General features: G+C 40.5%; 1 protein-coding gene across 2 annotated transcripts in view; it reads left to right on the top strand.

Annotated features, from left to right (window-relative positions):
* LOC143342305 (uncharacterized) overlaps positions 1–16,891 on the top strand; it is a 28,456-nt gene that overhangs the window by 721 nt on the left and 10,844 nt on the right. For both annotated transcript variants that reach the window (XM_076766027.1, XM_076766028.1), the window contains exons 2-4: positions 8,402–8,525; positions 8,717–8,802; positions 14,804–14,896. In XM_076766027.1, the coding sequence (XP_076622142.1) occupies positions 8,402–8,525; positions 8,717–8,802; positions 14,804–14,896 (303 nt within the window). The remainder of the gene's footprint in view (positions 1–8,401; positions 8,526–8,716; positions 8,803–14,803; positions 14,897–16,891) is intronic.

The following is a 16,891-nucleotide window of genomic DNA, read 5'->3' on the forward strand; positions in this document are numbered from 1 at the left end:
TTACCTTTAGACCCTCGTCAGGAGTAAATGTACAAACAAATTGTCTACCCTTAAGAATACATAAAGCAGACAGCTTAATGTTAATATATAGATGTGCACGAGTAGAGAACATGTTAAAGTAACGTAAGGATATTATGCAAAAAAATTCTATTATTTTTACTCGTTACTTGTTTGCAAAGGAAAATTAAAACTACTTATTTTTATAGCAAAAATGTCCGAGAACATGAATATAATTTTTTAAACGTCGAAATTTTTAGGCTCGACCAAAGACTGAATAATCTAAAGCAATTTATTCGAGGATATATGCAACAAACATTGGCTCGAAGAAAAACGAATTAAATGATGGATTCCGGTTGTATATCTCGCGACGAGCGAAGCGAAAATGAAATATAATTTAACGAAGAAACGTCATGACGATGTTTGAGATGGATGAATACGAACGTTACTGAATTAAAAATTCTTGAAAACGAACGTACGCGTGTGTATTCAAAAACATGTTTGCCTGTCAGTTCGTTCATTTTCTCCATCGGAAAATTTACCGGACAATATCCGGATTGCGGAATTAAATCGCGGAATAACGAAAACGCGCAACGGATGAAATGAAACAAAATTGTTACTGCGTGACTGCTCATTGTTTAAGCAACAATAGCGCGTACTTGTACGAAGAATAATAACGAACGTGATATCAGAAGGCCAAATGTTAACAACCGCGGTGTATCTATGGGGTATTCTGGTAATTGATGGTACAAAAGGAAATAAAAAAATTACTCTACACGAAGAAACAAATCGAAAATGTAGAGTAAACATTTTTCATACAACGTTTTGTTTTCGAGAAAATTGCTTTCGAAAATTCTAAGCGATGTCTGACTATTGCTCGTTATTTCTACTTGCGTCGGAGTTGGCAGTGAGCAGTGCTCTTTTAAAAAATTGAGAATTGTTCTACGTGAAAAAACGAATCGAAAATGTAGAGTAAACATTTTTCATACGACGTTTTATTTTCGAGAAAATTGCTTTTGAAAATTCTAAGCGATGTCTGACTATTGCTCGTTATTTCTACTTGCGTCGGAGTTGGCAGCGAGCTGTGCTCCTTTAGGAAAGTTTTTCGCAATTAACTATTAACGTTACGTATTTAAAAGGCAACTCGGGTCGCAAACACGAAGAAAAAGAATTAAATAATACGTAGAAGTTGTCGCGATTATGCAACGCGAAAGTTATTGTATAATATTTCGATCTCGCCGGGTAAACAGCGGAGGAGGGTATCGGGAAATGGACGTTCCTGGGAACCATGATTCCGGAAACGCGACGGTAAAGTGGCAAGTCGTGTTTCCGTAATTTAATTTCGGATAAATAAAATTTTGTAAATCACACGTAATTTGGTTTACAAAGATTCCACGATTCGGATGGAAATGACGTAACTCGATTCGACGAACCGACCCTGGGGAAATTCAACAAGTTGATCATGCAACATGTTCGATGCAGTGTACGGGAGATACTATCTTCCTAAAAGAGAAGATTCGAACGCCAGTCGATGTCAGTTTAGGTTAATCAGACTTTCGAATGCAATTTTCAGAAAACGAAACTTCCAACGTAATTTTGAGATTCTTAATCATAGAATATCTGCTCCTGTCTGTACCATGAATTACGAATTACCCTTTACAGAAAAGTTTCTGTAGAAACATTTTAGTGGGAGATTCTAGAGGCCAAAATAAGACGGAAAATCAAAAATATCAATTTCTTGACTGAGGCTTATTAACAATTAAATTAAAAAATTTCAAATCGTTTTAAAAAAATTATTTGCTGTTGCGGGAGTCAATTACAATCATTTTTGGTCATTACACATACCCCCGAAATCCTACACATTTTCGAGAAAAAAATTCAGAACGGGCGGAAGTTTAAACGTTAATAACTTTTTAACGAAGCTTCCATCAACAAATTGGTATTCTTGATTTTCGTCTTATTTTGGCCTCTACAATCTCCCATTAAAATTTTTCCCTGGGATGGTCGAACACCCTGTATAATTTATTATTTTTAAGAACATTTAACGAATCAGCTTCTCAAAACTGGAACCACGAAACTTTTATACCGCGTTGGCTTTCTTGGTTTCAGCGTCGTTTTCGATATTGCCAGCCGCGCCATTTAATTCCGTCGATTCGCGATGCGTTTTTTCAGCGAACAAATTTATCGTCTAACTTTTTCGCGCGAAAATATCACTGAAAATCGAACAGCGGAACAATCGGTCCCGGAACTCGTATTCCGGGGTATCGTGATATACTCGTACAATAAAATACACGCCCCGGGGTTGTCTTCAATTGCAGCACTAAATACAAAAGCGTGTTACGTCGAGTCGACTTGAATCGGGACACGCCGCGGGTAAATTCGATTGTAAATTTTTGATTGCTACCACCCGATAAAATTGCATCGATGTCGAGAGGAAATAACCGGTCGCCGAATTTTACTCCTTGCAAATTTTATTATCCGTTCGCGTTCGTGTCTAGATTTTCGCGTGTAATTTTCTTACTGCTCGTCGATAAAGATTCTTTCGTTGGTCGTCTGTGAAGTAGCATTTTCAAATATTTATCGTTTTATAATAGATCGCAAAAATAGAAATTAACCCCTTAACGTTCATGCCCGAGTCTGACTGCTTTAAAAAACGATATTTGTTTAATCCAGCGGTTTAAGGGATGATGATATTCGTTTTCTTTCAAATTATACATTAGATACAACATTGTAATTAACAAAAACTGCATTTTTCGAAACAAATTCAATAAAGAAAACTGATCATTCTTGGTTAACCCGAAAAATATGAGCGTTAAGGGGTTAAACGCGACTTCCTCCGTCGATAAAGACGCAAATAGTAACTGGCGAAATAAACATGCAGCTACGAATTCACACGTACAATATACTCTCTGTTTGTCTCTGTCGGGTAGATTCGTATACTTCCTTGACAGAACAATTAGAAGTTCGATCAAAGAAGATATTCAAGTTGGCGTTGCTTCCCTCTGAATGGAAGAAAATTCGAAACTAATGAGATTAAATTCACGCGACAGCTCGCTCGATTTCATAACGATTTTTCGAATTTAATTTACGCTACGACGGCACCGTGAATATCGGATATTTCGTTACATCGCGTTCGGATCGACTCGGTTGCAGCGAAATGCCAGAAAAAAAACAGCTCCTTTGGACCCTATTATTCCGAGGTTCCATCGATTGCGCTTCGAACCTGCGAAAAAATACGACCGATAAAACCGTTGACGGTGTTAGCTTCGTTTCCATTGGCAGCCATAAGTTGAACATTGCATTTGATTTGAATAGAACGAGACTTTTATAAGATCGCCACTGTCGAGTAATTATGTAAAAAGAATTATTTTAACACTAGCTTTACGGGCATTGATCGTACGTATATTTATTGATACCTTTCATGTTGACGATTACCTTAAAATACGATTTTTCTTTTAATTAGAATATATATTCATGCCATTGCATCAATCAAATTCGACATAAGTTGTTAAAAAATAATATTTACGTGTTCTGCAATTTTAAATATGGAATCTGACATCCGTCAAATTGACGGCTTACGTAAATCTAGTGTTAATCGATTTTCAGAAGCACGAACAGTAAATGTTAGAAACAAGGTATATACTATAAAAATTTGCTATTATTAGATCCAAACAACGCGACGAAGAGCGGATGATTTTAAGTCTATCATATATATGTATGGATTCGCGAATTCCGTTGCGGTGTTTAATAATTCATAGTCGAAAGCACGCTGGAACGAAGAGACGTTGAAAGTTTTCCTCTCGCGATGCATCTTCCAAAGTGGTATCGGGAAGTTTGGCATTTTTTTAATTATAAGTTGCGTCGACCGGCGACGTCGAAGCACTCGAAGAGGATTAACCCTTACAAGACGAGACGCCATCTTGAATCGTTGAAAATTCTCTTGTTTTCTCAACGAAAGGTTTTCTCAGCGAAAAACCAAGGAATTTACTTATGTTCAATCTTCACTGTTCTCTTTCTCACCAATTCGCTAAAATATGTCGCTAAAAAGTAATATACAGGGTGGTTTTAGAGGCCAAATCGCGACTGTATAGAACCATAATAACGATAAGCAGCCATAGGTGGATCGATATAGTTGGAAAAAAAATCGAAGAAATTTGTGCTGCGCTTTCTCGACTTTTTTTTTAATAACGAACAGTTAGAAACGTGTACGATACAAACACAAAAGCAAAGTTTAGCTCGTTTCGCGATAGTAGGAGCAAACGTTTGTCGATGAATCGGCTTTGCATACGGCTTCAAACAAGTTCAAACGCAACAAGTTTCGTTAGAACGAAGCACCAGTGGTTCCTGATTCCAGGAAATCCGAGTCTGTTCGTCGAATATGATTTTTCCCAGCAGTTTGCAAGATCTTGGAAACTTGTAGTAATTAGAGACAAATTCAAACACCGTTGCATAGCATAGCTTTATAACGCGATAGAAACCATAATCAAAGCAATATCGAAGAAACCGAGCTTCTTCCATCGATTTCAATAAGCCATCGAAAATGGAGCCATACTCGTCGTTTGTAGAGGGGTGGGGGGTGCGAGAAGAAAGCCTGGATGTAAAGAAGACGATCTGCGAGGAGCTGATGGCCCATTCGAAAGGAAGAAAACAGAATTGTTGGCTTTTCCGGGATACAGCTTCTCGCAGAGGGGAACATTCGACAAGGAATTTTGTAATCGAACTCGTCGTTCCGTTGTTTGCATCGTTTTGCAATCTCTCGAATTTTTCCATCCCACAATGGATCACTATTTTGTTCCCTAGTCTCCGGGACGCTGAGCAAAAATTCCGAATTAAAAATTCTCGAGACGTTGGCCGTGATACTATGTTTCCCGTTCTTTCTTGTTTCTTTCCCGACGTTCCTGAGAGACGAAAAGAAGACATATTGGTCGCGAAAGCGAATTCCGCGAATTCTTAACTTGATCGAGTCGGACGATATTCCTTGGTCAAAGGGATATTAAAATATTGGAAATAGGTAGTGGAATAAAGAAACAATTATAAAAGGGATAACTTTTAACTAAGCTTTTATTGGAAACACTAGGAAGGCACGCCTTAGACCCAATCGGTCCTATACTTTGTCTAAACGAGCCAAGCTAGGGACACAGTTGCACCCTCTTGACTTGTTTTCGTCACATAAAGAAAACTTTCTCTTTTAGAAGAGAAAAATCAACATAAAACGATGGTGTTCGAAGTTGAAGACTCGTTGATATATTTAAGATCCTAATTGCTCGATTAATAGAAAAATTCTCTGGGAAGAACGAATGTATTTGTCGTAGCGAAATGCCAAACGTCACAGCGACGTATCAACGTGTTCTCGATCGCCCGATTCGTCGATCGTGAACCAGGGAATCGCGTTACGGTTCCGGAATATGGAAACGCGACAGTAGTAATTCGTAGCTTTGTCGAGTTTCGAGCGACGTTTCGAGCGTTTAAGTATAATGGCGAGATACCGAACAAAAGGACACGATTCCGTGTTGTGTATCGGTTTTCGTTTCTCCGTCTTTCTCCACCCCCCTCCTCCGTGCAGAGCAAAAATTAATCGATGACGTTCAGTAACCATTTCATATTATCATCCGCTTATTGCACGGATTAGTACGTCGAATTTCGAACGTGACGGAATAATCGAGTCCGATCGTGTTATCGAAAGCCCGAAGAGTCTCTTTATCTCACGGACAGCGCGAAGCTTTGCGCAAACCTGACGTATATAACATTATTCGTAAATAGAATTTTTCGCGTCTCTGTTATACCGTGCAAGAACACTCGTACATCGTCGATTATTTTATACGCGACGAGAAAAAAAAATATAATTCGGTTCTCTATAGCAGAAGCTACAAAGGAAATTAAAAATAATTTAATGGAACACGATGAAATGTCCCGTTACTGATTACGGTAGTCAGAATTAAAATTGAAGCTTGATACAGAAATCCTCTGGAACGGATATGTGCATGGAATTTTGCATCTAGTTTATTTTAAATTACTTTTCCCCTGATATCGAACGCTTCTACGAATATTCTGTTTTTATTCGTGTTTAACACTTTGACTGCCGGCGTCACCCATATAAAGTTAAAGAAAATTCATTTAAATAGACTTCATAAATTTTAGCGAGGTTACGAAAATAAGTACTACGACAAATTTTAAGTTATGTAGTTTACAATTGTCAAAGTTTTGGTCTTGTAAATTATTTTACGGTTTTAGACTGTCAGTCAGTGTATTAATATTAAAATAGAAAACTGAAAACGCATTTCGTATATTAATATCGAACAAAGTTCTTCCGAAAAAAGTCGAAAAGTATCGCGACGTGCTCGTTTCGAGAACCATAATCGGAAGTATAATTAACTACGTAAGCTCCGTCTGGGCAGAAATTGATACGGAATTGACTATCATGGCCGGCGTTTCTTCGCGAAATTAGATACGTCCCGCGAACGGGGAGATCAAAGCACCTCGAGGGATGACATTTTCCGCGCCTCTCCGAGCATTCGCGAAGTCGATGACACTTCGAACGGGTATAAGTCGATGAAATTGGTCCAAGGCCGGCGTAACTACCCTACAAGAGACAATAAGAGGGGAGGGAAAGCAATTTCAATAACCTCCGTTACGTGGAAATCGATCGTTCCTCCGACATGAAGAAATGCGACGCACCCTCGAGGATCGCGCCTTTCACGAACTACCGTCGTTTTCAATTAGTTTCCACTCTCGACCCTCGCTACACGCATTGTATTGTATACGCGATCCATAACGCGTGTCGAGCGACAAACGTCGAACAAACAAATCCACACATTTTATTTATTTTCTCCACGAAGATGAACACCTTCGCGAGCTACCATCGATTTCAATTAATTTGCACAACCATCGAACGAACAAATCCAAACTTGCTTATTTTTTCTCACGAAGATCAGCACCTTCTCGATCGGTATAAACGGCCACTTTCGAACGTTGTTCCTTGGTTTATCGTAAACAAAAGAGGATCGTAGAAATTATTAAAGCGTAGTCGAAGGTCTCGACGCAAGCTTCGGAGGAATTCAATGGCGGAGAACAAGCTCTTCGAGCGTGTCGAAATCGTCTGAATGCTAACTGTCTCTGAGAGCCTCGTTGGAGAGACGCGATCCGGATCGAGTGCATCGATTCCTTCCGGAACGCTGTGTTCCCGTGAAAAGAATAAAAGAACCCGGGTTACGGGTCAATCGTCTTGGAATCAATCGCGATTCAACTCGAGCCGCCGCTAAATTTATAATCTTGGGGGCGAGATCCCACCCTCTCGACGACGAAACGTGTCTGAAGTTTAATTTTAAATTCCAGCCTGATCACCGGTTATCGGATGAACGGGTCTAAGAGTGTTCGCGCAATTAAGGTTTCCCAACAACGCATGACTGAATTCCCTCCTCCGGGACGAAGGAGCTGGAAGTAATATAACTACGACAAAGTCGATTCTTCGCTGCGTAAAGAAGCAACAGGATCACGGAAGAATATTCATTTTTTATTTTCAGTCCACGACGTTGCTGTGAAAAAAACAGCCGCTAAAGTAAACTTATCTTCAGGGTGGCTATAAAAGCTATACGAATTTAACGACGTTTAAGGAAACGTGTTACAGAGTATCGTCAACAGTTACCACGGACATAATTCTCGCGATATTCAACGAACTCGATCGATAACGTCAATATTTTCCTCCACCTTTGTCACCCTTAATTCCCTCGTAATTAAATATCCCCGTAGCATTTGCATAATAGAATTTTATTGACTGTCCGGGACCTGATAGATTCGATTCTATCTGGAAATTGTTTTAGGACGTCGTACCGCGAAACAGTGGAACTTATTACGATCCGGTTGTTCCAGTTTGTTAATGACGCTTTAAAGTTTAAACGATACCCTGTCGCGTTAAATACTACGGGGAGTCAAAGGGTAATAAGTAATTTCCCGATAGACCAGCCGCAAATTTAACAGAAATTTATAGAGATTTAGGTAAATTGATTCAAGACAAAGGTACAACTCAATTAGTTTGAAGCGGTGCACCGGCTATTGCATGAAACATGACGCTGGGTTTCAACAAGTAGGAAGTCAAAGAGACTGTGTAAACGCGGAATACACGCCGAAACTCCAATTTTCGGCGGTCGAATAACGTCAGTTTTGAACGCGACGAACCTGTGCCCGATCGTCGCAAAATTTACTCGTTTCCTGGAAGAAGTTTCATTTTTCCATCGAGCTCCGTGAACTTTTCGATCTTACGTTACGAAAATACTGCTTTCTATAATTCAACGAAACAATTTCCATCGAAATTAATAATCGTATTTTCGTAAACGCGAAATTACAAATGCCTCTTTCGAAGACTGTCGCGCGAGAACAATAAACTAATTCGTAACCCGGTTCGTTTCAGATTTATTTTACCGTGCTGGCGCTAACCACTGGCAGCGTGCTCCAGAGGGAAACGCAATACCTGAAAGGGAATCGTTCGTTGCCAGAATCCACCAGCTTCCTAGAACCGGACACCATATCCCCCAGTGAGTATTCATCTCGCTATACTGATTTTCCACGGTTCCATAGACGCGCACCGAGTAACAGCACCTCTCCTAGCAAAACACTAACCGATAGATAACTAAGACCCACGTGTACCGCTCCTCGAGTCCACACTCCGTTCGTCAAGCAAACGGAAACGATAACGTCTCACGTTCAACTGCTTCTATTGCTTCAGCGACGGTACGGATTAACATGACGCTGCTTGTATGCTCGTGCTGCGGTGTGATTTGCAGCATCCTGCTTCTCTATGGCCTCTTTAAGGTAAGACGTATCCCCACGTATGCCCAAACAACACTCCAGTCACGCTTTCCACCGTTCGAACGAACCTACTCAAACACCGAACGCTTCTGCTAAAAAAGAATTTTATTCTTGCATTTAGGATCACGATAATAATAAATTCATGGATCGCCGCTTTCCCTCGAAGTACGAGTTGCAACTGGATTGGATCGATCGTGACTGATTGGCTGGCGTTTGAAGACGGTGTCACGATGTTTGTCTCGGTTTGTTCGAGTTCGAAGACGGAATTACGCGTAATGAAATAATTCTTAAAAGTTTCGGTCGCTCGAGAAGGTCGAGAAATGCGGGACAAAGTCCAGAGGCCCGGATAAAAATCAATTGGTCGCTGAGAACCATCGAGTCCGCTATCGCCCGGCTGCGTCGTTTAGTTCTCATCGCGCTCTATCTCTTATCTCCGAAATGGGAATCGTTTCTGGCGCGATTCGCAGTCGGTGCAACGATCTCGCGCGGCTAATCGAGTTTAACCTACCCTGTGATTCGAATATCCTTCGCTAAATCAAAATGTATTATTCTGCCTTCCGCGGCAGACATTTTACGAATATCTGACTTGGGGAAGTAGAATTCATCGACGTCCCTGAATAGCTTGATGAAGATTGATGAAGTAGTCTGGTCTGGCGGATGAAAGGTCCGAATTCGAATACCTGATACGCTCTCTGATCGTGTTCGAATGAAAATTTTCTTGCGTGTAATTTCTGAAATTGTTTTCGCAGTTACACTTTTCTTATAAAAAAAATTCTCCTCCGTCAATTTTCGCAACATTGTGAGAGGATACCGCGACGATTCGAGCGGACAGGGATAACGAACATAGAAAAGCGTAGGAGCAGAACGGTGTTATCCGCGACCGCCTTACGGATTTAGTCGCAGATAGGGCGCCAGGTAGCTGGGATATTGTTTTTCATAGAAGCGGTTCCGAGGGTCGGAGATAAAATTGGAGACGGAACTGCTAAGGGGAATATGACAACCACTATAAATAAGCTTCCGTGTAAACTGAAATTTCCTTTCATACGTACACTGGATAATAACAATATACTAGTGCATCGAACAAAATTTATTATTTAGAAAAGTCCAGGGACCATATTTTAACGTAGCTTAGAAACAAATCCAGTAATGGAAACTGGCCTTAGTAATTTTTTTTTAATCCAGACCTAATACAGGGTGAAATTCTAAATTCAAAAATTTGAATGGAAGATTCTGGAGGCCAAAATAAGACGAAAATGAAGAATACCAATTTGTTGATCGAGGCTTCGTTGAAAAGTTATTTAAAGTTGCGCCTGTAGATAGGCAATCTGCGTACAGTTGTGTGCACGAGACAGTGGTTCTCACTCTCATTAATAACTTGTTAACGAAGTTAACAAATTGGCATTCTTGAGTTTCGTCTTATTTTGACCTCCAAAATCTCCCACTAAAATGTTTCCCAGGGGTGGCCGAGCACCCTGTATAATATAGGATCGTTTAATAACGTAAGATTATCTTATTTCGCTGGTGCACGAATCTCGAAGCTTCCAGAAGGGAAGATCGTTAAGGGAAATGCACGTATACAAGAAAGATGTCCTTTTGTCCTGTTTAAGGAAAGACCTGTGTAGCGTAATCCGACCGAGCAATTCTTCTATCCCTCGTAATCGACGTCTTATCGCCCTCGTATCGGTCCTGCTGTTAGTTTATCCCAAACGACGGACAAATCCCTGCCGAGCAAACCGATGCAACTTTTATCATCGTCCTGGCGAGAGACCGTGGCCACGAATGTTTTCCTTACGAGAGAAATCTCGCGTCGGTTCGTCAAATCGAGGAAAACATCGTTTACAGAATTGCCTGTTGACTTTCGAACGTATCCCTCCGGTTCAGCTCGTAAATTTCCGGATAAACAGGAAAAGTTTCCGTGAAAGCGGCGATCTTTCAAAGGAATATTTACTACGGATTAACGAATATGCATCGTGATTTATACAGCGACGTTCGCAATAAAGAAGGCAGCGGTGGAAGTATAATTGGATAATTAGAAAACACGGTTACGCGAGGAAAAACTAGTAGATTGCTTTAAACTTATTTAAACGAGACCAATGTTATAATGTTTTCATTATCAGGGGAGATAGTGGAAAAGTTCGTTTCGTAGCGTGTTTTTCCGTAAAAAAAAATTACCGAAAGCGTTCTCTGTCCTTGTAAGCAAGAAAGTAAAAATGAAATCTTTGAGAACCAAGGGGAGAACTAAGAGGATATTCCGCCATGTACGTATCCAGTCAACGGAGGTGCAGAAAATTTACGATCGAGATAAGCCCAGCACACCCTTGACTGACATCGTTCGACCGCAAAATTTCTTCTAAAATTTAGATCCCCGGCTAGTATTGGATCTTCGTTATCCCCCTTGTTGGATCGAGCGTTTATGCAAACTCGAAATCGAACGTTCTTTTTAAAAAGTCATCGACAAACAGTAGAGTTCACGCGGTTGAAAATATAATCTTATTTGCCTGAAATTTTACGAAAAGTGCAAATAAATTCAACGCAGTGCATAATTTTTTATCGACTCCAATAAGAAACGTTGGATTAAAATTAGCAACGGATCGATAAACAACGCAATCAGTACCGTCAAAAAGACTAAATTTGCATAAACGTTTATCGTTTTGCGTGTTTCGTTATCGTTGCATTAAAATAACGGCTACTCGGTCCATTTATATTACCGTACTCCGTGAGATGGAAAATTGAATCCTCTTGCGAGTAAGTACCTCCTGGAGGATATACTCGAGAATACGATGTAGGATAGTAAGATCCTCGAGCCTGGCTCAAGGAAGACTGCTAACCATTCGCATTGAATAGTCGATTCACTCTGCTAATGGTAACGTGAACGTGGCAATATTCGGGACCCGGGTATCTATTTCAAGGAATCGACGCTGAATAGTCAGGGCACAAAGATCATTCTAGCTCGTAACTTTTCGAAATATAGATGTTTTTTACGTTACGTTTGAGATCTGAAAATAGATCGACGGAAGACGAACGGACGTACCATTATCCTCCTAGATGAAATGGTATGAAATGTCGGAAACTGATACTCCCCAGGGTCCAGCTATTTTTATCGAGACGCGTTCTTAACATTTTCATTTATCCCGATAAAAACGTCCTTTGAAATCAATTTCGACGACGACAGTCGCGACGAGGCTATCGACGTGGTCCATAAATATCCCCGGACGATATCGTTTTGCGATAAATAATCGGACGACGGCTCCTTCGACGACAAATTGACGTAACGAAATTTTAAATACGATACATTTACCAAACGAGAAGGACCGACGAAACGTTTCCGTTGCCCTCCGGGCGATCGAGTTCCTAAAGTGGATTCCATCCGATCCGTGACACTTTGACGCGATTAAGCTCGACGAGCTAATCTCGATCTCGCACCATCGTAACCATCGGCTACGTCTATTCGTTTGCGTCTTTCGTGGTGCGCGAAAAACATCGATTTTTTTATCTTGGCTGCTTATTTATAGTACACAGGGTACGTTATTCACGCTACAGAATGTACTTAATATGCAAAAAAGATACGAATTATTATATTTTGCAAGATCTAATCTATCGACAACGTGTGTGAATATTTAAAAATACGGGGTCGAAAAACAATTGGTTGCCCATTGAATAGATCTTCTTCTAATCGACCAGGTTTTCGCGGTCGTCACTGACATTAATTCAATTACGTAGCTCGCGAAACGTTGACTGACTTTTATTTACTCCACCGTGGATGCAGAATCCCCAATGCCGGCACTAAATATACCGGTCTGTCGGGTCGACGTTCCCTCGTCTTATCGATCCCTTCATCCATTAATCACTACGGGCAGCGAAACCGTTGCGTCTATTTCGCGACGGTAACCCCGTCATAAATAACCGCGGCAACGTTTCGCCAAGATCTCCATATTCGCGGTTTCATCGGTTCCCTTCTTCGACCATTCGTCACCCGCGTACGCGTCAGTTTTAATAAAAAGAATATCATCCCCCGCGCGTCTTTGATACATTCCCGCCGTTTGCCCTAATTTCGCTATTGTTTATCGCCCCGACCGAGACCCATTAATCATTCGTACGTTTTAATGCAGAAACACGACGGGAGAGGGATTATGGGATCTAGATTGCGTTTTGACGGAAAAATTTGTCTTACGAACTCGCTGTGATTTACGCGCTTCGAGCGGGGATAAGGAAATTCGTTTGATAACGCGAACGATAAATCGTAACGAAATACCCCATTTTGGTTCTCACGAACGTTCGTAGAAATTACGATACGATAAATTGTTCAGTTCCATAAGAATTCAGATCCTTTTTGCGTATTAAGTACATTCTGTAGGTTTTTTAGAATCAAATATCCGCAAAGCGAGTTTCCTTTCGGTGGCGTATTTTATAAGTTTTAAGCATTCTTGTGTACGCTTAAATATACCATCGTACGTAACGGAAGTTCCGCGCAAGAAGCTCCGGTCGATTTAAATCGCGGTTTCAAGACAGCCCCGCCGCGCGAATGCAGTCGAAGGCGGGAAATCGTTTCTTTATGGGCTTACATAAGCACCGTATTGCTTGGCGTGTCGGATTTTTATAGGATCTTGCGAAAAAGTTCCCGCGAGCGAACTGTGTCGCCTTAAAAGCGATATCCCCTATTTCTCTTCTGCCGTCTGTTTCGATTTAACGTTTCGTGTGATTCTTCCTAATTTTGCTACAGGTTTGAAATTTACCCAGAAATTAAGAGGGGATTCTCGCGTAACAAGCTTAAAATTTTCCTTTATTAATATTCTTTCGTAAAGGATTAAAAGTTCCAAGTACTTCTTAGGAACACCCTTTACGCGACTCTATTAACGAAACAATGGTCTCGCTATACAGGATGAACCAATAACAATTACTACCTTGATATATCACTGATATTCTCACACCGGTGGTAAAGTTTTTCAATAAACGCCGTGAGGTATTAAAGGGGACCATCATGTGGTTGTAACGATCTTTGCGCAGACGGTGTTGCTTACGAGATACCAAAGTATCCTCGGTTCTCCTTATGGAATATTATATTCTTCTATTTATGATTTGAATGTCTCTTGTTAATTTCATTTTCCCTTACATGGGGACGTTTCCAGGCTCGATGTCACTAAAAAAAAGTATTACACAACATTTCCGTGCAGCGTCAACAAATTTATTAAAAATGAAAAACGAATTTTTAAGAAAAATCGACAGGGGGAAGGTGCTCAAATATTTCGATGAAAACAAAAAATTTCAAATCGTTTTGGAAAAATTATTTTCAGTTGCAGGGGTCAATTACAATAATTTTTGGTCATTAGACATACCCTCGAAATCCTACCCACTTTCGAGAAAAAAATTCTTTACCGAAAATACAATGTCTGACCAATGGTCGACCAATTCCCCTGAAATTTCATGCGTGTGTTTAAATAATCATAACTCGTGAACGGATCGAAGGATTTTAATGTTTCGAAAAGCAATCAACGCGTATTTTAGTGAAGAATATATAGAAATTCCAAGACTATTCGAAAAGTTGTTTCTTCATCTTGTAAAGTGAGAAAAACTGCATAAAAATGGTCTAATTTTCAAACGACCGTGACTCTTACGATAATTAATGTATTGTATTGGATAAGAGCGATCGGATCCGTGGTACAGTTTGAGGATCGTTATCTTCCGTCGCGTAATCGCATTACGTTCCGTAGCGTAACGGTAACTTCGCCATTTCCATAGAGAACGAGACAATTGTCTTCGTGCTTCTGTAGAAACTTCCGTTTTCCCATCGGGGAGCGCAATTTTAACTCTTAACTCTCCGCGTAGACGTCGCCTAGAAAGCGCGTTTCGCGTTTTACCCCCAGTGTCGTGCACAAAGGGACGCGAGAAAAGAAATTAAAAGGATATCGAGGTTTAAATCGGGCCATTAACGTCGCTCTTAAAACCAGGGAACGTTTTTCCTTCGTTGCACCATTTCTCTGTACATTTATGATCGATGATTTTTCAGGATCAACGTGTCTTCCTCATGCCCTGGATCGTCACCGTGATCGCGACATGCATCGTCGACGTGGTGCATTCCTTGTACCTGTTCGTCGCTGTTGTAAGTACAATCTTATCCTAAGGCATGGAATTGCGTAGAATAAAAATCACAATACCTACTGCTAGTTTTCAACGTTTTATGAGTAGATCTTTATGGAAATTCATATTTTTATTAACAGAATTAATGCAATGGGAGCTTCGTAGAGGATTTTAAATGCAGAAACATCCACGATCCTAGTTACAAGCAACGCTACGATGTTATTTTTATATTTAGTCCTGATCTCTTAATTGCAAGGTCCGAAATTGTTCAGCTTCGATAATTCTCTGATCATGTTAAGCAATGTAATTGTCGCGCTTGGCGAATTAGAAACGCTTCTATCGTCGATACGCGTCCAACGATATTAATGTTCGTCGAAAAGAAAGTACGACGATGGATGTCTCTCGCAAATGGATCCGCGGGGCGAGAGTTAGCACGAAACTCGAGCATTGTTACGTGTTCGCGTACCTCGGCGGTTTTTCTCCTCCCGGTTTTACGTGAGAAAAGGCCATATGATTCTCTTTTCGCGCGGTAAGAGGATACGTCTGCGATAATTGCTAGGTCGCCTCGACCTCTGAGAACCTCCCGCGAAGGGAAGAAACCCTCGTCGATGCTTTCTCGATGCGACACAACCACCGAAAACGTGATTTCGAACGAATGTTTTACTTCGTTCGGCTTGGACGGCTTTTTAAAACGTCGAAGATTGCATTTTCAAAATGGACGGCGGTTTCGTTCGATGAAACGTTTCCGGTGATCGACAATTATTATATGAACAAGAATATTCGTACGAACGCCCGAAATTCGGTCGTATTATACGATTCCAGTTTTAATTATTTCCAAACGTAGCCATCGACGTGCGATCGATACATTCTCTGGAATAATTCTGGTCGGAACGAACGAGCTGCAATTTTGTTTAAAACTCTATAGACCCACGTAACTTTCAGGTCACACGATAGTATATCGACATTTTACTAAACAATTTTAACGTTTTCACAAGATGACGTATACGTCTTAATCATACAGGGTGTTCGATCACCCCTGGGAAAAATTTTAATGGGAGATTCTAGAGGCCAACGCAAGACGAAAATCAAGAATATCAATTTCTTGACTGAAGCTTCGTTAAAAAGTTATTAAAAAATTAAATTAAAAAATTTCAAATCGTCTGAAAAAATTATTTTCGGTTGCGGGGGTCAATTACAATTATTTTTGGTCATTAGACATATCCTCGAAATCCTACCCACTTCCTAAATAGTTAATAACTTTTTAACGAGGCCTCCATCAACAAATTATTATTCTTGATTTTGATCTTATTTTCTATTCTCCTATAAAAGGGGATTCTACGGGCCAAAATAAAAAAATTCGGCCGACAGAGAATTAACCAAAGAATTGAAAACGTACGATTTTAAGTATTCGTTCCAATTAAAATTTTTGTTAATTCTTTTGCTGGACGAGGTAGAAATTGTCGCTAAATTCCTCGATCCACGCGACCGCGCGGTACTTTCGTTAATTGAAAAACAACTGCACGAACCAGCGATCGCTTAGAATATCAGAGTAATTGCTCCGGAGGGTCGTTTAGTAAGAATCGTATCACTAATGTATATTGCAACCGTAGACGGTAATTTTCATGGTTCTTTTCAAAAATTTATAGAAACCCACGACAGGAATTACTCCTCGATTACCGCGTAATTTCCCCCTCCCCCTACGAGGGAGAGTTTCAACTCCGATGGAATCAGAGTTCGAAACGCTTCCGCGAAACTTTCTTCGTTTTAACTGACTTTGAAGTTCCCCCTACATCCGGGGGGAATACTCGCGACTATTTTTAAACGTACGGCTTGCAACTTTTCCAACGACGTTAAAGTTGTTTTAACGGCTCGAATGGAGCTCGAGGCGCGTTCATAATGCCGGCCAAGGATTCCGTAGCGCGACTTTTTTTATACGACGCGTGCTTTCGTCCATTGTCCTCCGATTACCACCCTCGAACTACCGAACACTTTTTCTGGTACAACTTAACGCTGGAAT

The sequence above is a fragment of the Colletes latitarsis genome, chromosome 6 (assembly GCF_051014445.1).
Source record: "Colletes latitarsis isolate SP2378_abdomen chromosome 6, iyColLati1, whole genome shotgun sequence".
Lineage (NCBI taxonomy): Eukaryota > Metazoa > Arthropoda > Insecta > Hymenoptera > Colletidae > Colletes > Colletes latitarsis.